Source organism: Cyclopterus lumpus, chromosome 25 (genome assembly GCF_009769545.1).
Source record: "Cyclopterus lumpus isolate fCycLum1 chromosome 25, fCycLum1.pri, whole genome shotgun sequence".
NCBI lineage: Eukaryota > Metazoa > Chordata > Actinopteri > Perciformes > Cyclopteridae > Cyclopterus > Cyclopterus lumpus.
The window spans coordinates 6,990,714-7,012,017 of record NC_046990.1 but is presented as its reverse complement, the minus strand read 5'-3'; the positions used below and the strand labels follow the sequence as shown (position 1 = coordinate 7,012,017).

The 21,304-nt window shown below is 46.1% G+C and overlaps 1 protein-coding gene across 2 annotated transcripts; it reads left to right on the top strand.

Moving 5' to 3' along the window:
• Window positions 1–2,635: 2,635 nt before the first annotated feature.
• Window positions 2,636–21,296, top strand: LOC117728181 (E3 ubiquitin-protein ligase RNF19A-like). 2 transcript variants are annotated; one of them, XM_034528960.1, is made up of 11 exons: window positions 2,636–2,838; window positions 2,905–3,017; window positions 12,157–13,116; window positions 14,311–14,519; window positions 15,094–15,238; window positions 15,539–15,701; window positions 16,292–16,406; window positions 17,283–17,444; window positions 17,749–17,962; window positions 18,069–18,212; window positions 18,738–21,296. In XM_034528960.1, the coding sequence occupies exons 3-11, from the start codon at window positions 12,425–12,427 to the stop codon at window positions 19,531–19,533; spliced, it is 2,640 nt and encodes an 879-aa protein (XP_034384851.1). In that variant the 5' UTR covers window positions 2,636–2,838; window positions 2,905–3,017; window positions 12,157–12,424; the 3' UTR covers window positions 19,534–21,296. The 2 variants fall into 2 exon arrangements, with proteins under 2 accessions (XP_034384851.1, XP_034384850.1); XM_034528959.1 differs by lacking the exon at window positions 2,905–3,017.
• Window positions 21,297–21,304: the final 8 nt, after the last annotated feature.

Below are 21,304 nucleotides of genomic sequence, written 5' to 3'. Positions count from 1 at the left end.
TGAGTTCCCCATCTGTACTGATGTACAGTTTTTTTTTTTTTCTTAGACTAGATGTGCTCTGCATATTATACAGTAAGATGCTTATGTCTAATTCAAGGCCTACTGTGCATTCCGACTCAACATTTACACCAAGTAGGACAACATGCATAAATACATAACTGAGTGGCAGCAGCTCAGTTTTCTTGGTTTCTCGTGCCTCTGAAAACAACATGGGATCATACCGCCATCAGTTGGGTTATATTCACAAGACAACCCGCATTAAGTTTTCCTCAGTGATGGAACATTTATTTTTGAGAACCTTTGTTCTGAAACCAAACATTTTTTACCATGACCCTCTTACTCATATATCTGCTGTGCAGAGGATTGTGGGTCAGAATAGCCAGAAAAGCGTGCTGCCTTGCAAACCGGATGCAGGAGAGGACATGCTGGTATTTTTATTATACTGCATAATGACATTCTATGTTTTGAGACAATACTATCTTTTTTTGTCATACTAAATATTATGCTTTTGAGTAATGGAATGCACAGAAAGATTGAAACATGGAGAAATATTTATATACAACCTAATGAAATCATGGGAAGAATACATTGATAATAACCCTCAAGGCTGCAATGATTGTGGAGCCATTTCATTACAGGCTTTTCTTTTTGAATGACTTCTCCCCAACAGCTAGCTTAAACTTGAAATCAAATATAATTATGTGACTCAAGTGTCTTAAATGAAATTGCAAATTAGTAAAAAAAAAAAAAGCTGTATTAAACAGGAAACTAGAATTTGGACACTCCATTTCTGGTAAATATGTTCTCAGCTGTACTGTTAACTATCATGATATTATTGGGGTAATTTAGATTAAGGATGTTCCTTAAACTCAAGCATTTTTGTATCACATGTCGTGATTACAAACTAAGTAGGTTTAATCATTGAATCATTTATTAACTATCATTCTTTTAAGTTGATTTTATGTAAAAGTAATGTTTAGTTAGTTTCCCAGCACGAGTTGCCGTGGTAACTGAGCTGAACTATGTTGAATTTGCTTCAACGAACCGAGTGAACTGAAAATGAGTCAGAGTATCCGGCAGAAGCCTTAAGTGGTATGGCTTCAAGGACCGACTATCTGGCAACCTGAGAGCACAGCAGTACATGCAAAGTAATCCGTTCTCTTTTCACACTCATTCATAAAGGGGACCGTCCACTGCTTTACTTCTTCAGATGGTGGGAAACAGGAAGTAGGCTGCGGAGACACACGAGGGAAAGCTCTGGTTGGAATCGGTCTCTGTAGGCCACATTCTCCAGCTTAAAGTTGGAGTGTGTGCTTTTATCACCACCTCCGGTGCTTTCTTTCCTGACGTCACTGTGTGTAATATATCACCACAGTGTCCAACTTTATGTGGGCTGCAGACTCTTCAGATTGTCCCCTGACACTCCCAGGCTCAAGATGAACCCTGGGAACGTCTTCCACAACGTGCTCCGGTACGAGGCGGACCCAAACCCACCTCCTGGAGGGATTTCACAGGATTAAACAGCTTTGACTCTTATGAGGTTTGTTCGTATCTTTTTCTGGCTCACAAATATTTTATCTCCACAGTTTGATGGGTTTATGTAAACACCAACAGTGGCGTTGTCCCGCTTAAGTGTAATACTCTTGTGGATGGAGCTTCTGTGTGGCCTGATTGTGAGGTCCTGTGCTGTGTCAGATTAGGAGTTGTGTACACACACACACTCTGGTAACTAAAGGATGCATGTGCACAAAAAAGAAACCTCAGCTTACCCCCAGATGCCTGCTATCACATGATTTCCACAGCCTGCTTTGGGGCTGCTGCTTGTTGTGGTCGGCTTTCCTCCCTCTTTGGGCTGTAAGGAATCCTTGCGAAAAGTAAATGGAGTGGAGACACACAGACTAGACACACAGACTCTATTCTAATAGAATAGAGTCTGTGAATATGTGAGTGGCAGTAAGAGTCGGCTGTGGAATTCGTTCGTCACTTCCTCGTGTCCCATAAACACACAGAGAGCTATGGCATAATCCTCTGTAGCTTGGATTAGATGTGTCTGTCTGGAACGGCCCTGTCTGCCAGTCAACTAACAACATATTTGATGTACTATATAAATGTATACAAATAAAAGAGGTTAATTTGAAGGCTTTACAAGTCATTTGTGGGACATGAGGGAGCTTAGTACTCGACTTTAATGTATATATTGCCCTCCACAATTCATGCAATGTGAAGCAACTCAATTTTGATCTCAGATATATTAATACAATTTATTAATGGTATGTATGAGGGGCTTAAATGATAGATTTCATGTTTCCACTAAGTGTTTGAAGCCCCCAAGCTTGGAGATGACACTAAGCCCTCTATTCTTTTGAGCTGTACTTTTAATTTAATAAGCTACATAATGTACACTCAACAGAAAATAAATATAGAAAAGCTAAAGGAAGAAATAGCAGCATACTACCAACCAGTTTATTACCGTCACAATCAATTTGTATAATAAGCATTACATATATTATTATAATAATCATAATAGCAATAAAACGTCCCCGGAGGCAAAGTGTGGCGCTTAAACCTACACCACCGTACTAGAGGCAATCTGAAACTTTGGTCCAAATCTCGCGATATGATTTGAATTTCTCAGCCAGAACGAGAGCAGTAAACAACAGAGGAGCTCTGTGGAATCCGTTGTCGTTCGAAACGGACCGGATAGGTGGGACCGGAGACTGAGGGAAAGAAGGGATTCACGGCACTGCACCGGGACCACCGAGGAACCAGCTGGAATCCGCTTTTAAACGGCAGAACGGTTCCGTTCGTCTGCGGAACAAGAGCCACCAGCAGCGGACGGTACGTTCTCCTCGGTTCTAGCTAACCCTGCTAGCCAGCTGCTAACGCTCGCTGCATTCTGCCTAGTTCGCTGGTGAGGCACGCGGAGGGACCGCAGGACGGGTCTACTGGCTCCGAGCTGCAGTCTGTGGACTATTGTACCGCCTGGACACGTGAACCAGCTGGTGGCCGTGCGTTAGGTGACGTACACTGACATTAAACACAATGAACTCCCGTTATCTAGCTCACCGCGCTATCGCGGACGTTGCTGAGACGAGGAACGGGTTCAGAAACTGTAATTCCTCATCACAAGTTAACAGCTCAGCAGCTGAAACGTCAAACGGGGATCTGGTAGATCTGAAACACGTCTCGGGGTGGAGCTCGGTCCCCGATGCTTCTCGCTCGTGTTTTAGTGAGAAGCTGCTTTGTTTGTCAGTTGTCACAGCCTTTGGTGGAATAACTTTACCTGCCAAGATAAAGATGGAGACTCAGTTTAGAGCCCTTCCCTAAATCTGGAAGTGTTGACTGTTCAGCGGAGGGGAAATCTCCAGCTGCCACCCAGTGTAGCTGCTGTGCTAGACTCGTCCTCTACTTAAACAAGACTGAACACGCATATGTGTGGGTCCACTTTGCATTTGCGCCGTCATTGTTGTTTGCTGAATTATGCTGCCACAAGCTGTCATCTTCTGGGTTCTCTTCATCTCCTGGGTTCTCTTCATCCTCTGGGATCGAGAACTGAGCCTGAATAACATCAAAGAACAACATAGTGCATGTCTCTCATATTTATTTGGTTAAGTTGAGCCATTTCTTATAATCCGATGCCTTTTCTACACCCATCTATATAACATAGGAATACGGCTTACACATTTTAGTTGTTAGGGCTATATAACTGACCATGTTGTCATGACGATATTTCCATATCGCAAAACAACATTAGATTGATTAAAACTGTATTAACCACTACTGTTGTAATTGCAACATTCAGTAAGTTGGAAAACTGATTTGCTATAATGCAAATAAATAGACTGAGAACCATTTTCCGTCCAAATGTTTAACATTTATTATTTCATAGTTTGTTGCACACAGTTTTGCAACTTATTACTGATATGTTTGCAGGATAAATTTCCCCAAACAGGGCTAAACACAAACTTCTAGAAGTGGTTGCCGGGCTGGCAACTGGGCCTCAGCTTTTGGTTGCTGAAAGTAAAAATATGGTTGCCATTTTCAGTCACCTTATATTTTCAGTAATTAGGATACTATGTTCAACATCAGCTTCTGGTGAACATGTGTCATGAAAGAACTAAATGTTTCTAACAGCAGCTGAACAAAATTCTTTGTAGTTTGTGTTTCATCAGTTTGATTAGTCAAACTATTCAAGCAATTTAATTAGCATTGCCATTGTCTCTAAAAATTTAACGCACATAATTTTTTTCCCCCCCGTTTGCTGTCCCCATTTGTTAATGTTTAAAAAGTGGTTTCCACTAATGGCAAGCAAAGGTCAATCATTTTTTCTCAAAATGGTTGCCAATGGCAAACTAGTATCAGTTACGGTTGAGCCTTGCCAAAAATAGTTTTCACTGTTAAAACAAAAACTAGTTGCATACGGCAACAACTGGGTCCACAAGAGCGGGTCGTCCTTCAATCTGAGGATCGGCGGCTCGATCCCCTGCTCCACTAGTCCACTGCGATGTGTTCTTAGGCAAGTGTATGGATGGGCTAGGTAGTCCTGATGGGCAGGGGGCTCATGGCATGGTAGCCCCTGTCATCAGGGTGTGAATGATGACAATGTAGAGTTTTCCCTCATTCGAATCAAGGGTCTTATTTGTGATACTGGGCTATATGAATATAATTGACCCTACTATCGGTCAGCCCTACAGATGTCTAATAAAGACACCTCACCATGCTGATGAGGTCACATTTTTTGTGTTTCCTATGTGTGCTGCATGCAGCCCTCCCAGAGGAGTCAGTAGTTGGGTGTGAGAGGCATCCCATGGCTTAGCAGCATGTTGTCCAGACCTGTGTGTTCTTCCAAAGAAAGGTCATGATCCCAGTGGGACGACCTGGCCTGTGTGCTCTGTGTTTTGTCAGGGCTGTGGTAAACACAGCTGCAAGGCGAGCTGGTGGTGGCCAGGTCACATCAGGGTGCTGCCAGTGATTATGACTTGCATTCATGCATGTTGAATGACCAGGCTATCTCATTGTGTTCTACCGCATATTTACATTGCTGATGCATTGAAGTAGGATGGCAGTTTGAGTAGACTGGACATTTGACGAGTACAAAAACATAAAAAAAAAATAGGATGGATGACTGGCTATTTAGCTTGTCTTTCTCTGGAGCAGCGGGGAGTGAGGCTGAGGGACTGTTGGACCCACAGACTGTAAATAAGAAGTGGACTGCTGTTATGAAGTTTTGAGTTTGGCGATCTTGCTGTCGCCATCTTGGAATACGTCCGTCGCCATCTTGTCTTTTTTGCATCCAATAAACGGTGGCTCTGGTAGCGGCAGTGACCTGTCGATCACCTTGTGGTCCCGCCCTAAAGCATACCCTGCTTACTGGTCTATTTGACTCTAAATTGAACATCATTTGCTAAATGAACATCATGCTGTATTGAAGAAGACCTGAAACTAGAGATTGAGACCATAAACTCATGTTTACAATGTTTACTGAGGGAATAAATCAAGAGAAGTAGAGTCATTTATATAGACTTCTATACAAACGGAGGAGTCGCCCCCTGGTGGTCAGTAGAGAGAATGCAGCTTTAACACACAAAGCATATACTTCTATACAACCAAAGGAGTCTCCCCCTGGTGGACAGTAGAAAGAATGCAGGTTTATGTGCTTTTCCTAAGCTGTGAGAAGAGTGTGTGAACAGTTTGTAGATTCCCCACTAATGTTTGAGGGTTAGTCAATGAGTCGATCAGGATTCCCAATTCAGTGGCCTTGAACTGTACTTTTATTGTGTTTCAGTCATCTCAAATTAGAACTCATCTGAACAGTAAAGATTAAAAAAACATTACTAATGTGAGGCTAGAATATAAACCTTCTTCAAAACGAATGCAATATTCCTGATATTTAAATTTGGCAATTGACTATCTGAGTTATGGAGCTGATTCGTCAGGTGAGGTCAAAATTCAGGAAGAAAATTGTTCAAAAGTGAAAAGGAAGAAAATCTACAATGTGACGTGGGCTAAAAGTCATACCAGGGGAAATATATCACAGCTTTCCAGTTTCCCGATCCATTCCTTTCTAGTTCACTCCCTCGCCCCTAGCTTTTAGCTCTCTCAGCTGAGCTGAAATGCCAGGATGCTTACCTCATTTCCTCCCCACTTGAGTAAAGTGTGTCTGTGTGGGGCTGGCGGGCGGAGACTGTACTGGCTTTGTTGGGGTTGGAAACTTTTTTGCCGCTGTTCTCCCTGTCGACCAGCCTTGCCTCTTTGTACACTTGACAATGCCTCCCCTGTTCACGCTGCTGTTGTGCTTCTTGTTTGCACCGCTTTCAATTCTCTGCTTCACGTATGGTCAGATTCAAAAACATAATACATGACCGACATGCTTGTATTGCTCCTGTTTGAACCGCAGTAAACCGGTCAGTGAAACCCTTCGTTTAGATGCAGCCACCGACTACATACCCCACCAGTCTTTAGTTGGTGCCATGCTCTGGTGAAACGGGAGGGATGCTATTTGACTTTCATCCCACAGCTGTCAGGAGCCGCTCTGCTCGCCTGCCAGCAGGTTGGCTCTGGTTCTGCTCATGGTGCAGTGGGAAGCCTCACTGATGCAGTGACTGTCCCCAGCCCCCGAGAATCCCAGGAATGTGCATCGAGGCAGCATTACACAGGACACAGACGGGCCAGGAATGTAGTCGGACTGATACCGGTGGCTGAATATACGGGCTCAGCTGCTGCATTTCCGTCTGCGTACCTGTCTCGTTCCCAGCCGGCAATCACTGTTGTCCCCCTGTCTCTATACCTCTCCACGTACTTGTCTTTCTTTGAGCCTGTGTCTCTGCTTGTCCCTCGGTGGAGCTCTCATCTCCTGTTTGTTGGTGGGTTCCTTTGCCCTACTCGTATGTAACCCCCACACACATGCTGTTCCAGCTTTATAGATAACTAAAGACTCTCTACTGGCTAAGTTTACACTTATTCTTCACCATTTTAAATTGTTTTAATTTTCCATTGGCAAAAGTTGTGGATAGTTCCTGGTCTGTTTGGTATCCCCTCGGTCGGGGTTCCAAGCGAGCTGAGCCGAACTAAAAGGTTGAGTTAAAACACTGAAGACCACTGATTGGTTCGGGAGATTCAGCCATAAACACAGGACGTCCTGTGACTTACTATCTGCAGTGGAAAACAACATTTAGAAAAGGACCCTGGTACTAGAAGCGAGTTGAGCCGTACAGTTGAAACACTGGTAGAAGAAAATAAATTATCAACCGAGTGGAATACGGGCGTTCCAGCTCCTTGTTGTTGGACTATGGAGAGGTGCTTATGTTTAACCAGCGAGTCAACAATGGTTGGGAAAGAATTCAGTGGGAACTTTAAAAGGTCTGAACTCATTGTTTGGTTAGTTGGTTTGTTTTATGTGTTTGAGAAAGATGTTCCTTTATGTTGAAGGGACCACTTCACTGTTTCCGACTATTTCACACACTACGAACACCTTTTGATTAGCAGATGTATGTAGTACATGCACATGTATCCAAACTATTAGGTTTAAATGGTACAACATATTGATGTCACGCTATAATGACATAATAAAAAAAAAATTAAAAAAGGATTTAGCCTCAAGCAACTTTTAGTGTGGTCAAAATATATCATAGAACCTAAAAAATGCATTTAATTTCAAAGGCCTCAGGACTAACTAACATTCACACACATTCATACACCATAGGCACAGCCAGGGGAGCAATTTTGAGGGTTAAGTGTCTTGCCCAATGACACATCGACATAGGCTAGCGAAGCCGGGTATCGAACCACCGATCCTCTGATGAAGGACGACCCTGCTTGAAGCTAAATCCTTTTTTAAATTTTTTTTATTTGACCGTATGCTGAATATCTTTCCATATTCATGTAGGTAAATGGAGAGATATTTATCACAGGGTTTTCCATAAATTCCTGCGAGAGGGAAATCTGTGTCGTTGCATTTTAGAGTTGATTGTTCGTGGTTCTCCGCTTGTGTTTAGTGCGAGTCGTACTCTCCCAGGCTGCTGCAGCAGGTCATCTGAGGTCAGCACTGGGTCTCTCTGGAATGCCCAGTGAACTCTGTCCCCAAGGAAAGCTCTGGCTCGTCTTTCTGTCTGCTTTCTCACTCCCTTGTTCTGCTCTGCATGCACACAGATATACGGTCTTTACATACTGCGGCATGACGATTTAAATAATACAAAAATGTAGAATACTCGCCTGTGACTATTGTGAATGTAGAGCTTTTATTGTGGAAGGTAATAACGGAAGGAGTGGATCGGGGAGGCACAGCTTTTGTCTAATTTTAAAGAACTTCTATAATTCGCCGTCGTGGTTTAAACTACTGAGCAACGAGCCAGTTTCGATTATTAGATCCAGCGCTGGTTTTACTTTATTTTCAGCTTCATATTTGACTTTTCAGTGTTTATAATCCGCCAAGACGTTGCGTGTCGTGCGCTCACCCCTGCTCTGGGTCAAACCAACACACGGACCCGCAGCTCTTTAGGCATGCATAGCACAGACGGAGAGCAGCCTGTATAGGTAATTTCAATTTCATAGCATAACAGATGTGTTTCAGTTTCATAGGCTTTTGTGACCGGTTGCCTTTTGGAAAAGTGTTTGTTCAGCGCCAACACATACTCTCTCATTTAAGAGGTCGGGGGAATGTGAAGTTATCGAGAGTGCTCTATTTTCTCTCATTTTGTCTTCCTGTTCGCTTTTCTTTTTCTCCTTTTAGACATGTCACTTAATCAAGGAGTGGACAGTTGCCAAATCACAGCTATATGTCCTGGGGGAGCTAACAATTCCTCAGTTTCCATTCGCTTTTCCCTCTGTCTACAATGAGTTTTTTGCAGTACTTTTTCTGTCTTACTCGCCCTCATTTTGTCCTGTTTATCCTGAACTTTCCTTTTCCTTAATTTCTGGTCTCCCCCTCTGCCGTTCCCTTACTACGTCCTACTTCCCTTAGCTTTCTGTTCCAGGGCATACTGGGCAGGTTAAATCGGCACACTCGATGAGAAAAGCCTTTACCGCTGACCGCATCCGATGAGCTGACATGGCTGTATCGTTTTGTGAGTGGCACCTGGCCACGGCCTTCAGATGAGGCGGCCTTGCCCAGTCCACCTGCATCATCAGTCCTCTCTCCATGCACGGCCATCTGCTTAGCAGCGATAAGCCCGGGCGGTCACGCCTTAGCTGATTTAGATACGGACACAGACTCCTTTTTATTTAAAAAATAAAATTATATATATATATATATATATATATATATATATATATATATATATATATATATAATATATCGACAACTTGACAAACTAGGACTGTCAAACGTCCGTTCTTTTAAAAATGAGTCCATATCATGTTTGGATGTCTTTTGGAGAGTTTTTGTACATAAATTGAACTAATATATATAACAAATAAATATAATGATGCCATACAACATATTAAGCAGCAGAGCCCATTTTGACATGCGCTTAACACAACTCGACAACCAAAGATAAACATAACCATAAGAATGACTCTAATTACTCTTAAACGACTTTAAAGTATGGAAATATGAACTATGATCCCGATAGCTTTATGCTACGCACAAACGCCGGACGTCTCCGTAAAGCTCTCAACCTAATTTCCAGTTTCTTCTCGGACAAAGCAGCAGGATAATATGACTTCAGTTCAGCCACACACGCATGTTAACCTCTAAATGAATCAAAGATTTATGGTAGAAATATTCATCCTGGAAGTGCAAAAAAAAGAAAACTGTGTGTGTAAAGAGCAACGAGCAACATTTGTCTCGAGAGCAGTGTGGAGTGCTGGTAGTATTGGTGGTTTGGGTGCAGCTGTAAAAAGTATGCACATTTCCACAAGGCGTGAGAGAGCATGCTCTGCAGGCCCAAGCTCGTGTGGGTAGATTATGGGTGTGTGTCCTTTGGCACCACTCTGTGTGCGTTTCCAACCCCAGCATGGTTCTTAGCCAAGGAGTAACCAAAGACACCGGTAAACACACACAGTCAGGCACGGACACCCGGTGGGCAAGCTGGATTTTTCAGTAGCAGTGCGCTCACTTAAAATAACAGCCATTCGTTCTCCACCTTTCATCACCACTAGAATCACAGGGAGCGCAGGTCAGCGAGGAAGAACACTGTGGGCCTGTCAAGTTTCTACTTGTTTTTCTGTCCCGGGTCTCGATGATCCTGACTCTTCCACAAGGTTTTACATGGCTTCGTGGTTTGTGGAGGTTGTAGCCTCTGAAGCCGATCCGTACTTTAAGGCTGACCGGGAGGTCAAGGTTGGCGTGCTTATCGTTGTCCAAAGCTCAAATGCGTCTTTATTTTTATTACTACCCCAAAAATCCCAAATGGCTCATGAAATTAGGAAAATAATCCAACATTATTCCTTCAATCAACGTTAATTATCAGTAGGGAATACTAGTTTGGATCTTCGGTGTACCACAAATGTTTTTCTGGGCAACCCTACTGTACTTATTGGCTCTGTTGTACTCTGATAGCATATTTTAATTAACGATTTCAAAGCCAGGCTTTTATTTTCTCGACAAATGTCCATCTGACCTTGAGCAATTGTGCATGTAATGACTAGCCAATAGTTTCTTAACAAAGAAAAGTAAACTGTCAAGATGATGTAGCATTTCCCGGCGGCTCGGTCGGTCATCGTTCTTTTGAGAGTTGACTTTTAACAGATGAGGAAGTGGTGATGCAGTCAGCCATGTCTGTTGTACAACTGTAGAATAACCTGCTGATGCAAAACGAGCATAGAAATGTAACATCCACCGTACGTCCAAAACCTGCATTGCTTCTGGACTGCAGCATCTTTTTCCTCTGCAGCTGTTTTAGTTCACGTCTCCCTCGTCTGTTGCTCTTTGTTTCTCTCACCCTCTCGAATGTGTGAAATTCTCAAGTGGTCAAGAGGCTCCAATCAGATATGGCCCCAGAAGCCACCTTCACTGATTGTTATCATTTTGCGAGTCGCTCAAACACGATTTCAAATAAGTTTTGTCATACAGGAAATTGTGAAATCGAACCAGCGGAGCTCTGTCAAAATGCAGATTGCAAGATCGCGTCTTTGTAGGAGATCTTTGAGGACTCCAAAATATTAACCTAGGTATTTGTTACTGTGAATTGTGCCTTAACTCTGCTGTTTTTATTTATTTTGTATGTTTTCGTTCTTTTTTTAACAGTGCTCTGCCCCTGTAGGGCTAAATTATATATTTACAATAGTTTGTTTGACCATTCTCCTTGACATTTAACATAATTCTGTTGTGTTGTCAGCTGATTCATTTCGGGCTGTGACTTCATTTATGTCCCTTTTTTTTTTTAAATGACCTCATGTCACCTGGAATATTTACCCAATAAAAATGGTGTTTGCTGTACGGTTGTCGCCGTCTGAAGTGCTGCTGCATCAGAAACGGGTTCACAGAGGCAAAGTCGGGCTCTGCTCGCCCCGGCCGTGCATTCTCACACTCCCTCCTGTTTGCCGCTATCAGCAAAGGACAGCCTGGGCCCGGGCCTTGTCACTGTGGATCTCACAGGCGCATCAGAGTCAATACTGTGCAAGGTTGTCAACCTTTTTGTCCTCTTTCTCTCCTCAGCCTTGTGACCGATGCACTGATCGGCTACGCAGAAACCTGCACTCTGCCAGCTGCGCTGTTGACTGAGCAGAATACATAGGAATGCTGCACTGTTTTATTGCATAAGCGTTGGAGGATCGGAAGGGGAGGAGAGGGGCGGCGGGGGGATGTAGACGCGTTTAAAAAAAATAAAATAAAATGCGGTGACTGCAAAATATAGCCAGCTGAATTTGTGAAAACACAGTTTCAGCTGGCAACATTTTGCAGTCGCCGCATTTCTTTACATCCATTACATGTCAAAGTTGAGTTGGACTCGGCGACCAATCGTGTGTTTTTGTTTTGCCATTTCTGGTCCCCCTCTCCATCCCCACAATGTCCTCTTATAACAAATGTTATGAGGAATGACATGCATTGGCTGTAGAACAGTTGTGGAAAGGAGAGCGGGATTAATAATGTTCCTCCTCTCTCAAAGACGCAGACTGTGATTTGATTAGGTTGACTTTGATGACAAACTGTTTATTTAAATAAGAAATATGAACATATATTGAAATCTCTTCTACCTTCTCTTTTGCTCTCTCCAGGTTCACCGTAGGTGACCCCCACCCCTCCGCCAAAATCCGGCTGTTAGATGTGACCACGAGGTTGATCAGGAGAAGCCACCATGTCTTAAGCGCAGACGGGCCCTCAGGAGCCCTCCCCCGCTACCCTGGACCGCCCTCCACCTCCCCCATCCACCACCTCACCTCTTCCCCCAGCCCCATCCCGCTCCCACACCTCCCTGCACATGCAAGGGACAGGCTCCCCAGCCCCGGCTCCCCGCTGGCACACCCCTCCCCTCCCCCCCTAGAGATGAGCCTGCAGAAGCACCAGCAGTTGGGCGGCAGCGGTGGGGTGATGGGCTCCGACCGGGACCTGCAGTCCACCGCGTCCTCCATCTCCCTGCCCTCTGTGAAAAAGGCCCCGAAGAAGAGGCGCCTCTCCCTGGCCTCTCTTTTCAGACGACGAGGCCGGGAGTCCAAATCCGCGCGCCAAAGGTCCAGAGAGCTCCAGCACCCGGGACCCTTGGGGCTCGGAGGGGTGGATGGCATCGCTATCATTGAGAGCATCCACTCTGAGATGTGTAACGACAAGAACTCTGCCTCCTTCTCTGTGGCTGGGACCGAAGATGCCCCTGCTGCTGCTGCCGCCTCCACCTCATCTGCCGTGGGGCCTTCCACCACCATCAAGGTGGGGGGTGGGGTGGGGGCAGAGGTGCTGGAGTGCCCGCTGTGCCTTCTGCGCCACACCAGGGAGAGCTTCCCGGACATCATGACCTGTCACCACCGCTCCTGCATCGACTGCCTGCGCCAGTATCTGCGCATTGAGATCTCTGAGTCACGCGTGAACATCAGCTGCCCCGAGTGCTCGGAGCGCTTCAACCCGCACGACATCCGCATGATCCTGGGCGACCGGGCGCTCATGGAGAAATACGAGGAGTTCATGCTGAGGAGGTGGCTCGTGGCCGATCCCGACTGCCGCTGGTGCCCTGCGCCGGACTGTGGGTAAGAAGTGCAGTTGAACACGCGGCGCATGAACACCGCCACAATAACATGCATTCTGATGCAGCTCACACTGATCTTGTCACAGAAGCGGTGGAAGCTCTAGATTTTCCATAACTCTTCATAATTAACCTGATATTTCTGAGAAATTACAATGTAACTAATGGCATGTCTGTTTGAACTTTTGTGTTTCATAAAATGGGGGGGGGGGGGGGGGGATCCAAATAATTCATATCCTTCCATTTCTCCAGATGTAAACGGGCGCACAGTGGCCTTATAGTTCAGCCACACAATGAAGAGGTGCATGTTCGCAACGGCTCTTATTATTGTTAACCGATCTGGTGTACTTCAGTCTTCTGCAGTACCTCGACTGCATTAAGTGCTGGTGGTTTACCGAAAACAAAATTGACACGTCTTTGCTTTTCATCACCGTCTGCATTCTGCACTCAATCCCTCAGCGGAGTAAACCGATCCTTGGCAGAGGAAGTGATTGAAACATCTTGGCTCGGTCACAGAGGGGGGCTGGGAGGCTCCAGTCAGATACAACTATGTTGTGCGCTCCTGGGTTTCCCTCAGGACTGGGCTGACCAGTATTTTGTAGCTATGCAGTATTGTTAATCGTCTCTCCATCAGCACTACCTGCTTTTGTGTCGCGCCGTGTGTCGTGTAAATCCACATGCAATTGCAGAAGACGCCGCTGCTGAAGGCACTGCAGACCCTTCTTGCAATACAACTGACACTTCAAACTAGTTTACTAGCTGATGGTCTGGACAGTAGTCTCACATTAAACATACAGCCTTCGCTGTGCAGAATAGCACTGCTGCCCTTTAGGTTCAACGTTTTTAATTTAATTTAATTTTAAATGTTAAGCTCACAAAGGCATCTCTGCAAGAATCATTATTCATGCGAGGAGTGCCGGCAGCCTCCAGATGGATCACAGCGCTGATGAAAAGCGGGAGACAGCGGTTGTCTAGTCACTAATAATCTGCCAGTTTAAGACGATGGATCAATCTGGTGTTTCAAAATGCTAAGAAGAACCCCAGCTCCATTAGTATCAAGTGTTACTAATTGTTTGTATACTTTTACTTGGCCTCACTTGCTTGTAGCTGACATTTTGGCTACTTTAATTTGCACATGCTGCTCCATGTGCTGTGTTGATCTTAAACCACTGCCTGACAACGCGTGTTCTCCCACCAGGTACGCCGTGATTGCTTTCGGGTGCGCCAGCTGTCCCAAGATCACGTGCGGCCGGGAGGGCTGCGGCACAGAGTTCTGTTACCACTGCAAGCAGCTGTGGCACCCCAACCAGACGTGTGACGCGGCGCGGCAGCAGAGAGCCCAGAGCCTCCGCCTGAGGGCGGTCCGCTCGTCCTCCCTCAGCTACAGCCAGGAGAGCGGCACTGCAGGTCGGCCTGCGCGTTTGTTCTTTTCATTTTCCCCAGTGTTCATGCCACGCATGTTTGTCAAAACGCCGTTGAGCATAGATTACATCCAGGTCATTGCATCAAGTGTAATGATGTGGGAGATGGATTGGCAGCATAGGCCAGAACAATAGATAAGAAGTGGACGTAGTCACCGTGACGTCACCCGTGCCCCTTTTTGAAGCCTCTTTTTCTTTTATTTTGCAACTGCGTACGGCTGTTAGCGACTACTGTAGCCCCGCCCTAAAGTATACCCTGCTTTATGGTCTGTTTGACTCTAAATTACCATAATTTACTAAATGAACATCGTGCTGTATTTCCTCATCGGCTTCACTCGACAGAACCGGAGGTTGCGGCCTGGTCAGAACACTGTGCCAACTATTTGTTCCTTTTATTTAACTTCTTTACAAAGAGACACAGTTTTGCTCTCACCATGATCAAATTTGGAAGCCGTAACCTGGCCAAACAGGCCGAGTTAGTTAGTTTGATAGCAGAGGAGTTATCTAGTTGGAATTACATCAATCACATTGAAAACATATTCTCTTTCCGTCCCTCACAGCTGACGACATTAAGCCCTGTCCCCGCTGTGCCGCTTACATCATCAAGATGAACGACGGCAGCTGTAACCACATGACTTGCGCCGTCTGTGGCTGTGAGTTTTGCTGGCTCTGTATGAAGGAGATCTCGGATCTGCACTACCTGAGGTCAGTTTGTCCACACGCACGTACATGGAGGATTGTTTTTTTAAATTCTTATTCATTGCTTCGCTGTTGTGAAAACTTTTATTCAAAGATTTTTGAAACCTATACGGCGAGTTTTGTTGATCTCCTTCTCTAAACACATAAATACAGTATTTTATGACTGCCATAAAGCCCTCGGCACAGGGAGAAACATTTTCCCGTCAGTTGTGTAATGAGGACGGAAAAAGTTGGGGAGCTGTTACTGATTGTATGAAGCTCCGCCTCCATTGTGTTCTCTCCATTTCTCCCCTCTGCCTCTCTCAGTCCGTCCGGCTGTACTTTCTGGGGGAAGAAGCCGTGGAGCAGGAAGAAAAAGATTCTCTGGCAACTGGGAACTCTTGTGGGCGCCCCCGTCGGCATTGCACTCATTGCGGGCATCGCCATCCCCGCCATGATCATCGGCATCCCTGTCTATGTTGGGAGGAAGGTGAGGCTCCGGAGGCCCGCTCACGTGTGCGTGTGTGTGTGTGTGACGAACTGGAAGTTCCCCCTCTCAAACTTGCCAAGAAGAAGCCCGCAGAGCCAACAAACATTTCCTGCTCCTGACAACCGGATTCAGCAGTGATCACATGTGAAACAGCTGAGCAATGAATCACCCAGATTCCACATGCGGCTGGATGAATGTATTATAAATCTTTTCTTAGTCGTGGTTGTTTATATATTTTTTTTGCTCATGCATATATGCTACCAGCAGAGAACTCCATCAGCCAAATCAGTTCGAAATGATATTGCACATTTTGAGGGTTTTCGTCTGCATGTTATATTCTCCATCTACATGCCAGTTTTTAATAGCTTTTTTTAAATTGTCTATTGATAGCATTTCAACACCATGTTAAATGTTTTCCTGCTGCTTGTAGACTTATCATGTCACTTTGGCAACTATACACATCTTTGATCATTTTTGGTAACTACTGTGGTCTCACTGTAGCGTGACCAAAGGGAATAATGCATTCTCAGCTGGTTTAGATGCCACTTATGAGAAGCTCCTCTCATCGCTCTCCTCTTTCTCTCCGTCAGATCCACAACCGCTACGAGGGCAAAGATATCTCCAACCACAAGAGGAACCTGGTGATCGCTGGAGGAGTGACCCTCTCTGTCATTGTGTCTCCGGTGGTGGCTGCGGTCACTGTCGGTCAGTCTATTCTCTAACATCCACTACCTCCTTCTTATCTCTGTGGCTGCGGCCAATAGTCTTTTTTTCTTTTCCCTCTTAGGAAGGTTCCTAACAGTGAAATGACCCAAAGGTATCTCAGGGTCCGCCGTGATAAGAGCTGGTTGGATTCTTTAATGCTACCTTTCTTATCTCCTGGACCTTCCTTTTCGAAGGGAAAGGAGATAAGAACAATTCTTTGCGACGTTTAGAGCAATGCACCGTTCTCCTGGCAGTAACCTTTTCAGATGCTGTTTTAATTTACTCTATTTTGTACAGTGTTTTCATTTTGTGTCATAAAGAAGAAAAAGTATTTGTCATTGCATAGTGTAAGTGCGGTCACATATCTTTCCTCATCTTGATGTTTTCCATCAACATTAGGAAAAGACAACGAACGTCATATTTTGTGACTATTGGACAGCATACTGGTTAATGTTCTAGCTCTGCACTAGTTCTAGCTTTGTTCTAGCTCTAGCTTTGTTCTAGCTCTGTTCTAGCTTTGTTCTAGCTCTAGCTTTGTTCTAGCTCTGTTCTAGCTTTGCTCTGCTCTGTTCTAGCTCTGCACTAGTTCTAGCTTTGTTCTAGCTCTGCTCTGCTCTAGCTCTGCTCTGTTCTAGCTCTGCTCTAGCTCTGCTCTGTTCTAGCTCTGTTCTGCTTTAGCTCTGTTCTAGCTCTCTGCATGTCCAAGGATCTTTATTGACATATCCTGGTTTGAATTTGCTAGCTTCAGGTATTTTTTTTATTTACTCTTAAGAGTTCAAATGTGTTTGTTCTCAAAGGCATGATCTGGAAAAGTAGTTTTTACAGTGTCTTGGTCTCACATGTCCCCGGTGTCTCCGTCTCTTTTCCCCCCCTCAGGCATCGGAGTTCCCATCATGCTGGCTTACGTCTACGGCGTGGTGCCCATCTCGCTGTGCCGTAGCGGAGGCTGCGGCGTCTCAGCCGGGAACGGCAAAGGGGTTCGCATAGAATTCGACGACGAGAATGACATAAATGTCGGCAGCGGGGCAGCTGCCACCGGTGAGCTTCAGTGTCCACCGTCACCCACGCTGACACCTAAAGTGTTTACGCTTATCTACTTAATCCGTGTGCGAATGAAATCCGCGGCTGGTTTCACAGATGTCAAGTGTTCTTTCACACCTCCTTTTCAAGATGAATGTCCTCTTTGTGCCACTTGTGTGGAACAAGATCCTCTTGCTGAAGATTTGCACATTTAAATTCCATCAAACTATTTTCTTTAGACACACTACCGCCTTTGTTCCTGATTGGGATTGATTTGTTTAAACTTTTAAAATGTTTTCTCACGATCATACCTTCTGTGTAGATACTACGTCAGCGGCCGGCACCAGGAACAACCCCAGCATAGGCGAAGGCAGCGTCGGGGGGCTGACGGGTAGCCTGAGTGCCAGCGGCAGCCACATGGACCGCCTGGGGGCCATTAGGGACAACCTGAGCGAGACGGCGTCCACCACGGCCCTGGCCGGGGCCAGCATCACCGGCAGCCTCTCCGGCAGTGCCATGGTCAACTACCTAAACAGGTACCGAAACAGAAACGCACACCAGGGTTTTTAAATGTTGATAAAAGGTTTGTCTAAATGCCCCCCCCCCCCCCCCCCCCCCCATCCTCTGCCCCCCTCCTGTCAGGCTGGAAGTGCAGGCCGATGTGCTGAAGGAGCGCTGCAGTCTGAGCGGCGAGTCTGGCACCGTTAGCCTGGGCACGATCAGCGACAATGCTAGCACCAAAGCAATGGCTGGATCCATTCTTAACGCCTACATGCCCCTCGACAGGTGAGTTTGTGAAATATCTAGTAAATCACATCATGTGAATACTACGTGAATATACCGACTGTTTAAATACTGGCAGAAGAAAATCATCACGTTATTTTCATTTCAAATAGTTTTACGGTTAAAATATTCTTTGAGCATGTGGGTTCTCTTTATTGATGAGAAATAATCCAGTATTTATTAAAGACGTGTTTAGCATTAAGTGACGCTACCACCACTCCCTCCCAAAACAAGTGTCCTTGCTTAGTCCTACTACACACACACACAAATGCACAAATGCACAAGCGCACACGCACACACCCACCCACACATATGGTGTGGTCGGCTGTAGCTCATGGGGGAGAGTAGTCATCCCGTAACCCGGTTCCAAGCCCACTGCTCCATAATAAATAAGGATGGGTCAAATGCAGAGAATAATTTACTCACTGGGATTTTAAAAAGTGTAAAACTTTTCTTACACACACACACACACACACAGTTCATGTCGTTTTGTTGTCTTTGTCTCATGCTTCCCTCTTTCCCTCCCAGAGATGGGAACAGTATGGAAGTCCAGGTTGACATTGAATCCAAACCCGGCAAACTGCGGCACCACAGCGGCAGCAGCAGCGTGGACGACGGTGCCCACGCGGGCCGCTGCGGCTGGACCTGCCCCTCTAGCGGCTGCGCTTCCTCAGAAGGCAGAGGCGCCTCCGCCAAGTGGGCCAAAGAGGCGTCCTGCTCCTCCTCGTGCAGCTCGGGGGGCAAAAAGAGCAAAGGCAAGCTGCGCAAGAAAGGCGGTGGCACCAAGATCAACGAGACGCGCGAGGACATGGACGCCCAGCTGCTGGAGCAGCGCAGCACCAACTCCTCGGAGTTCGACTCCCCGTCGCTGAGCGGCAGCCTGCCGTCTGTGGCCGACTCCCACTCCAGCCACTTCTCCGAGTTCAGCTGCTCCGACCTGGAGAGCATGAAGACGTCCTGTAGCCACGGCTCCGGCGGGGGCGACTACCACACGCGCTTCGCCACGGTCAGCCCGCTGCCCGAGGTGGAGAACGACCGCCTGGAGACCTGTCCCGGCTCATCCTCGTCCTCCTTGCAGGGACACGGAGCCGCCGTCGCCCCCCACTCCCCCACCTCCTCCCTGGACCACAGCGCCGAGCTCTCCCCTCTCTGCTTCATCACGGCGGACATCAACCTGGTGTGCCCTGCTGAGCTGGACTCTCACAGCAACGCCAGAGAGCTGCTAAAAGAAACCAACAAGAACAACCACCACCACCACCCACACCCGACCCAAACCCAGCAGCAGCAGCAGCCCAAGAACTCCTGCATACAGACGGACATCTGAAATCTCAATACCTTAAGTGCTGCAGAGATACTTTTAGTTACCGGCTTTTCCTCCACTGAACTAACGACCACAACCTTCAGTTTAACCTGCGTTTTCCTTTCTTCCCTGAATACAACAGAGGTCCAGAGGGCTCACGGGAAGTATTAATAGGCAGCTTGTATGAAGCTTTTAGGTCGTGGACGCTGGTGTTTCTCCCCATGCGACCCGCCCGACACTTTACTTTTTCATTATTCTTTTGGCGGTCCACTCACTCGCCACTTGTAACGGGGACAAGCCGCTGAGTCGGTCGCTGTCATCGATCTGTGTGGCGTCCAAACGAAACCACTGTGCCGTTCTTTTGCTAGCATTTGATTTTCTGAGGGGGCAACACCATGCGGGAATCTTAATGTTACAGCTTTCCAGAAGTGAACTCCAAACAGGGTCCAGGCATTATGATTCTGTGTGTGTGTGTGTGTGTGTGTGTGTGTGTGTGTGTGTGTGTGTGTGTGTGTGTGTGTGTGTGTGTGTGTGTGTGTGTGTGTGTGTGTGTGTGTGTGTGTGTGTGTGTGTGTGTGTGTGTGTGTGTGTGTGTGTGTGTGTGTGTGTGTGTGTGTGTGTGTGTGTGTGTGTGTGTGTGTGTGTGTGTGTGTGTGTGTGTGTGTGTGTGTGTGTGTGTGTGTGTGTGTGTGTGTGTGTGTGTGTGTGTGTGTGTGTGTGTGTGTGTGTGTGTGTGTGTGTGTGTGTGTGTGTGTGTGTGTGTGTGTGTGTGTGTGTGTGTGTTCCGTGGAAGGCGTGTGATGATGTGTTTGGGGGCGATTTAAGAGGGCGGTCTCTGGAAGGCCACGGTTTTCAAAGATAATGCTGAAAGTCATTATATTAAGAAATTAACCAATGGGTTGGTTCAATTCTGTGAAATTGTATAAAAGAAAATGTTTTTGTCCTGTTCAAAGGTGATTTATTCAGGCTGATGGCCTCACCGAGTAAGAGAGAGCTTTGATATCTTTCTTTGTTAACTCATGGTGCCTTCAAGAAGCTGTTTGTGTTCTCTGCCTCTATCTCTCGCTCTTTTTCTCTCTCTCTCTCTCTCTCCACTGTCTTCAAGACTCATGATAGGTTGAAGAACGTCTCGTCTGTGTAGGAGGGGCTCATTCTCTCCCACCATTCATACTGTGGTAGACGCGGTAAATGAAGACTTTTCAATTGCCTACCAAAGACAGCACTCAGGCTCTTGTTAAATCTTATACCTTTTGAATTGTCTCCTGTCAACACAGTATAGCGTCCTTTTGTGCACGGCAGGGGGGGGGGCGAGCGAGGACCAGACCAGGACTCTACAGACACGCTACGCAAATAGCCTGCGGCCTCCGAATGGCCACATGCACCGTTACCGGTGTTTCCTCTAACATCGATGTTCTGCAATGCACAAAGTTTCAATCGGGATCCGCGTGCTGGTTCTGGTTCTGGGCGTCCCACCTTCCTGTTGATTTGTTTCCCGTTGCTGCTGAGCAGGCTTTGCCGTCAAAGTCCGTGCTTGAAGCCCGTCTTCACTGCTCAGTGGTAGAAGGTCTTTGGTTCCTCCCCCACATTAAAATGTCGGGTGGTTGTTTTGGTCCCCTCCTCGGGTTCGGTTACTCATCCTCCACCAAATCTCCAGTTTCTTGATCCTAACTAGTGCCAGATATCATTTGTAATTTGTGCAGAATGGCATAAGGTATTTGTATATTTGTTTGGTAATTTGCTTTACTATATGCATATCAGAAAAATAAAGAAAATCTATATGAAATGTCCCATTTCT

Bases quoted from the DNA above. Each gene is read 5' to 3' on its own strand.
- LOC117728181 (XM_034528959.1), top strand. From the start codon at position 12,425: ATGAGCCTGCAGAAGCACCAGCAGTTGGGCGGCAGCGGTGGGGTGATG. The intron at 15,239-15,538 runs GTCAGTTTGTCC...TGCCTCTCTCAG, and splicing joins TCGGATCTGCACTACCTGAG to TCCGTCCGGCTGTACTTTCT. The intron at 17,445-17,748 runs GTGAGCTTCAGT...CCTTCTGTGTAG, and splicing joins CAGCGGGGCAGCTGCCACCG to ATACTACGTCAGCGGCCGGC.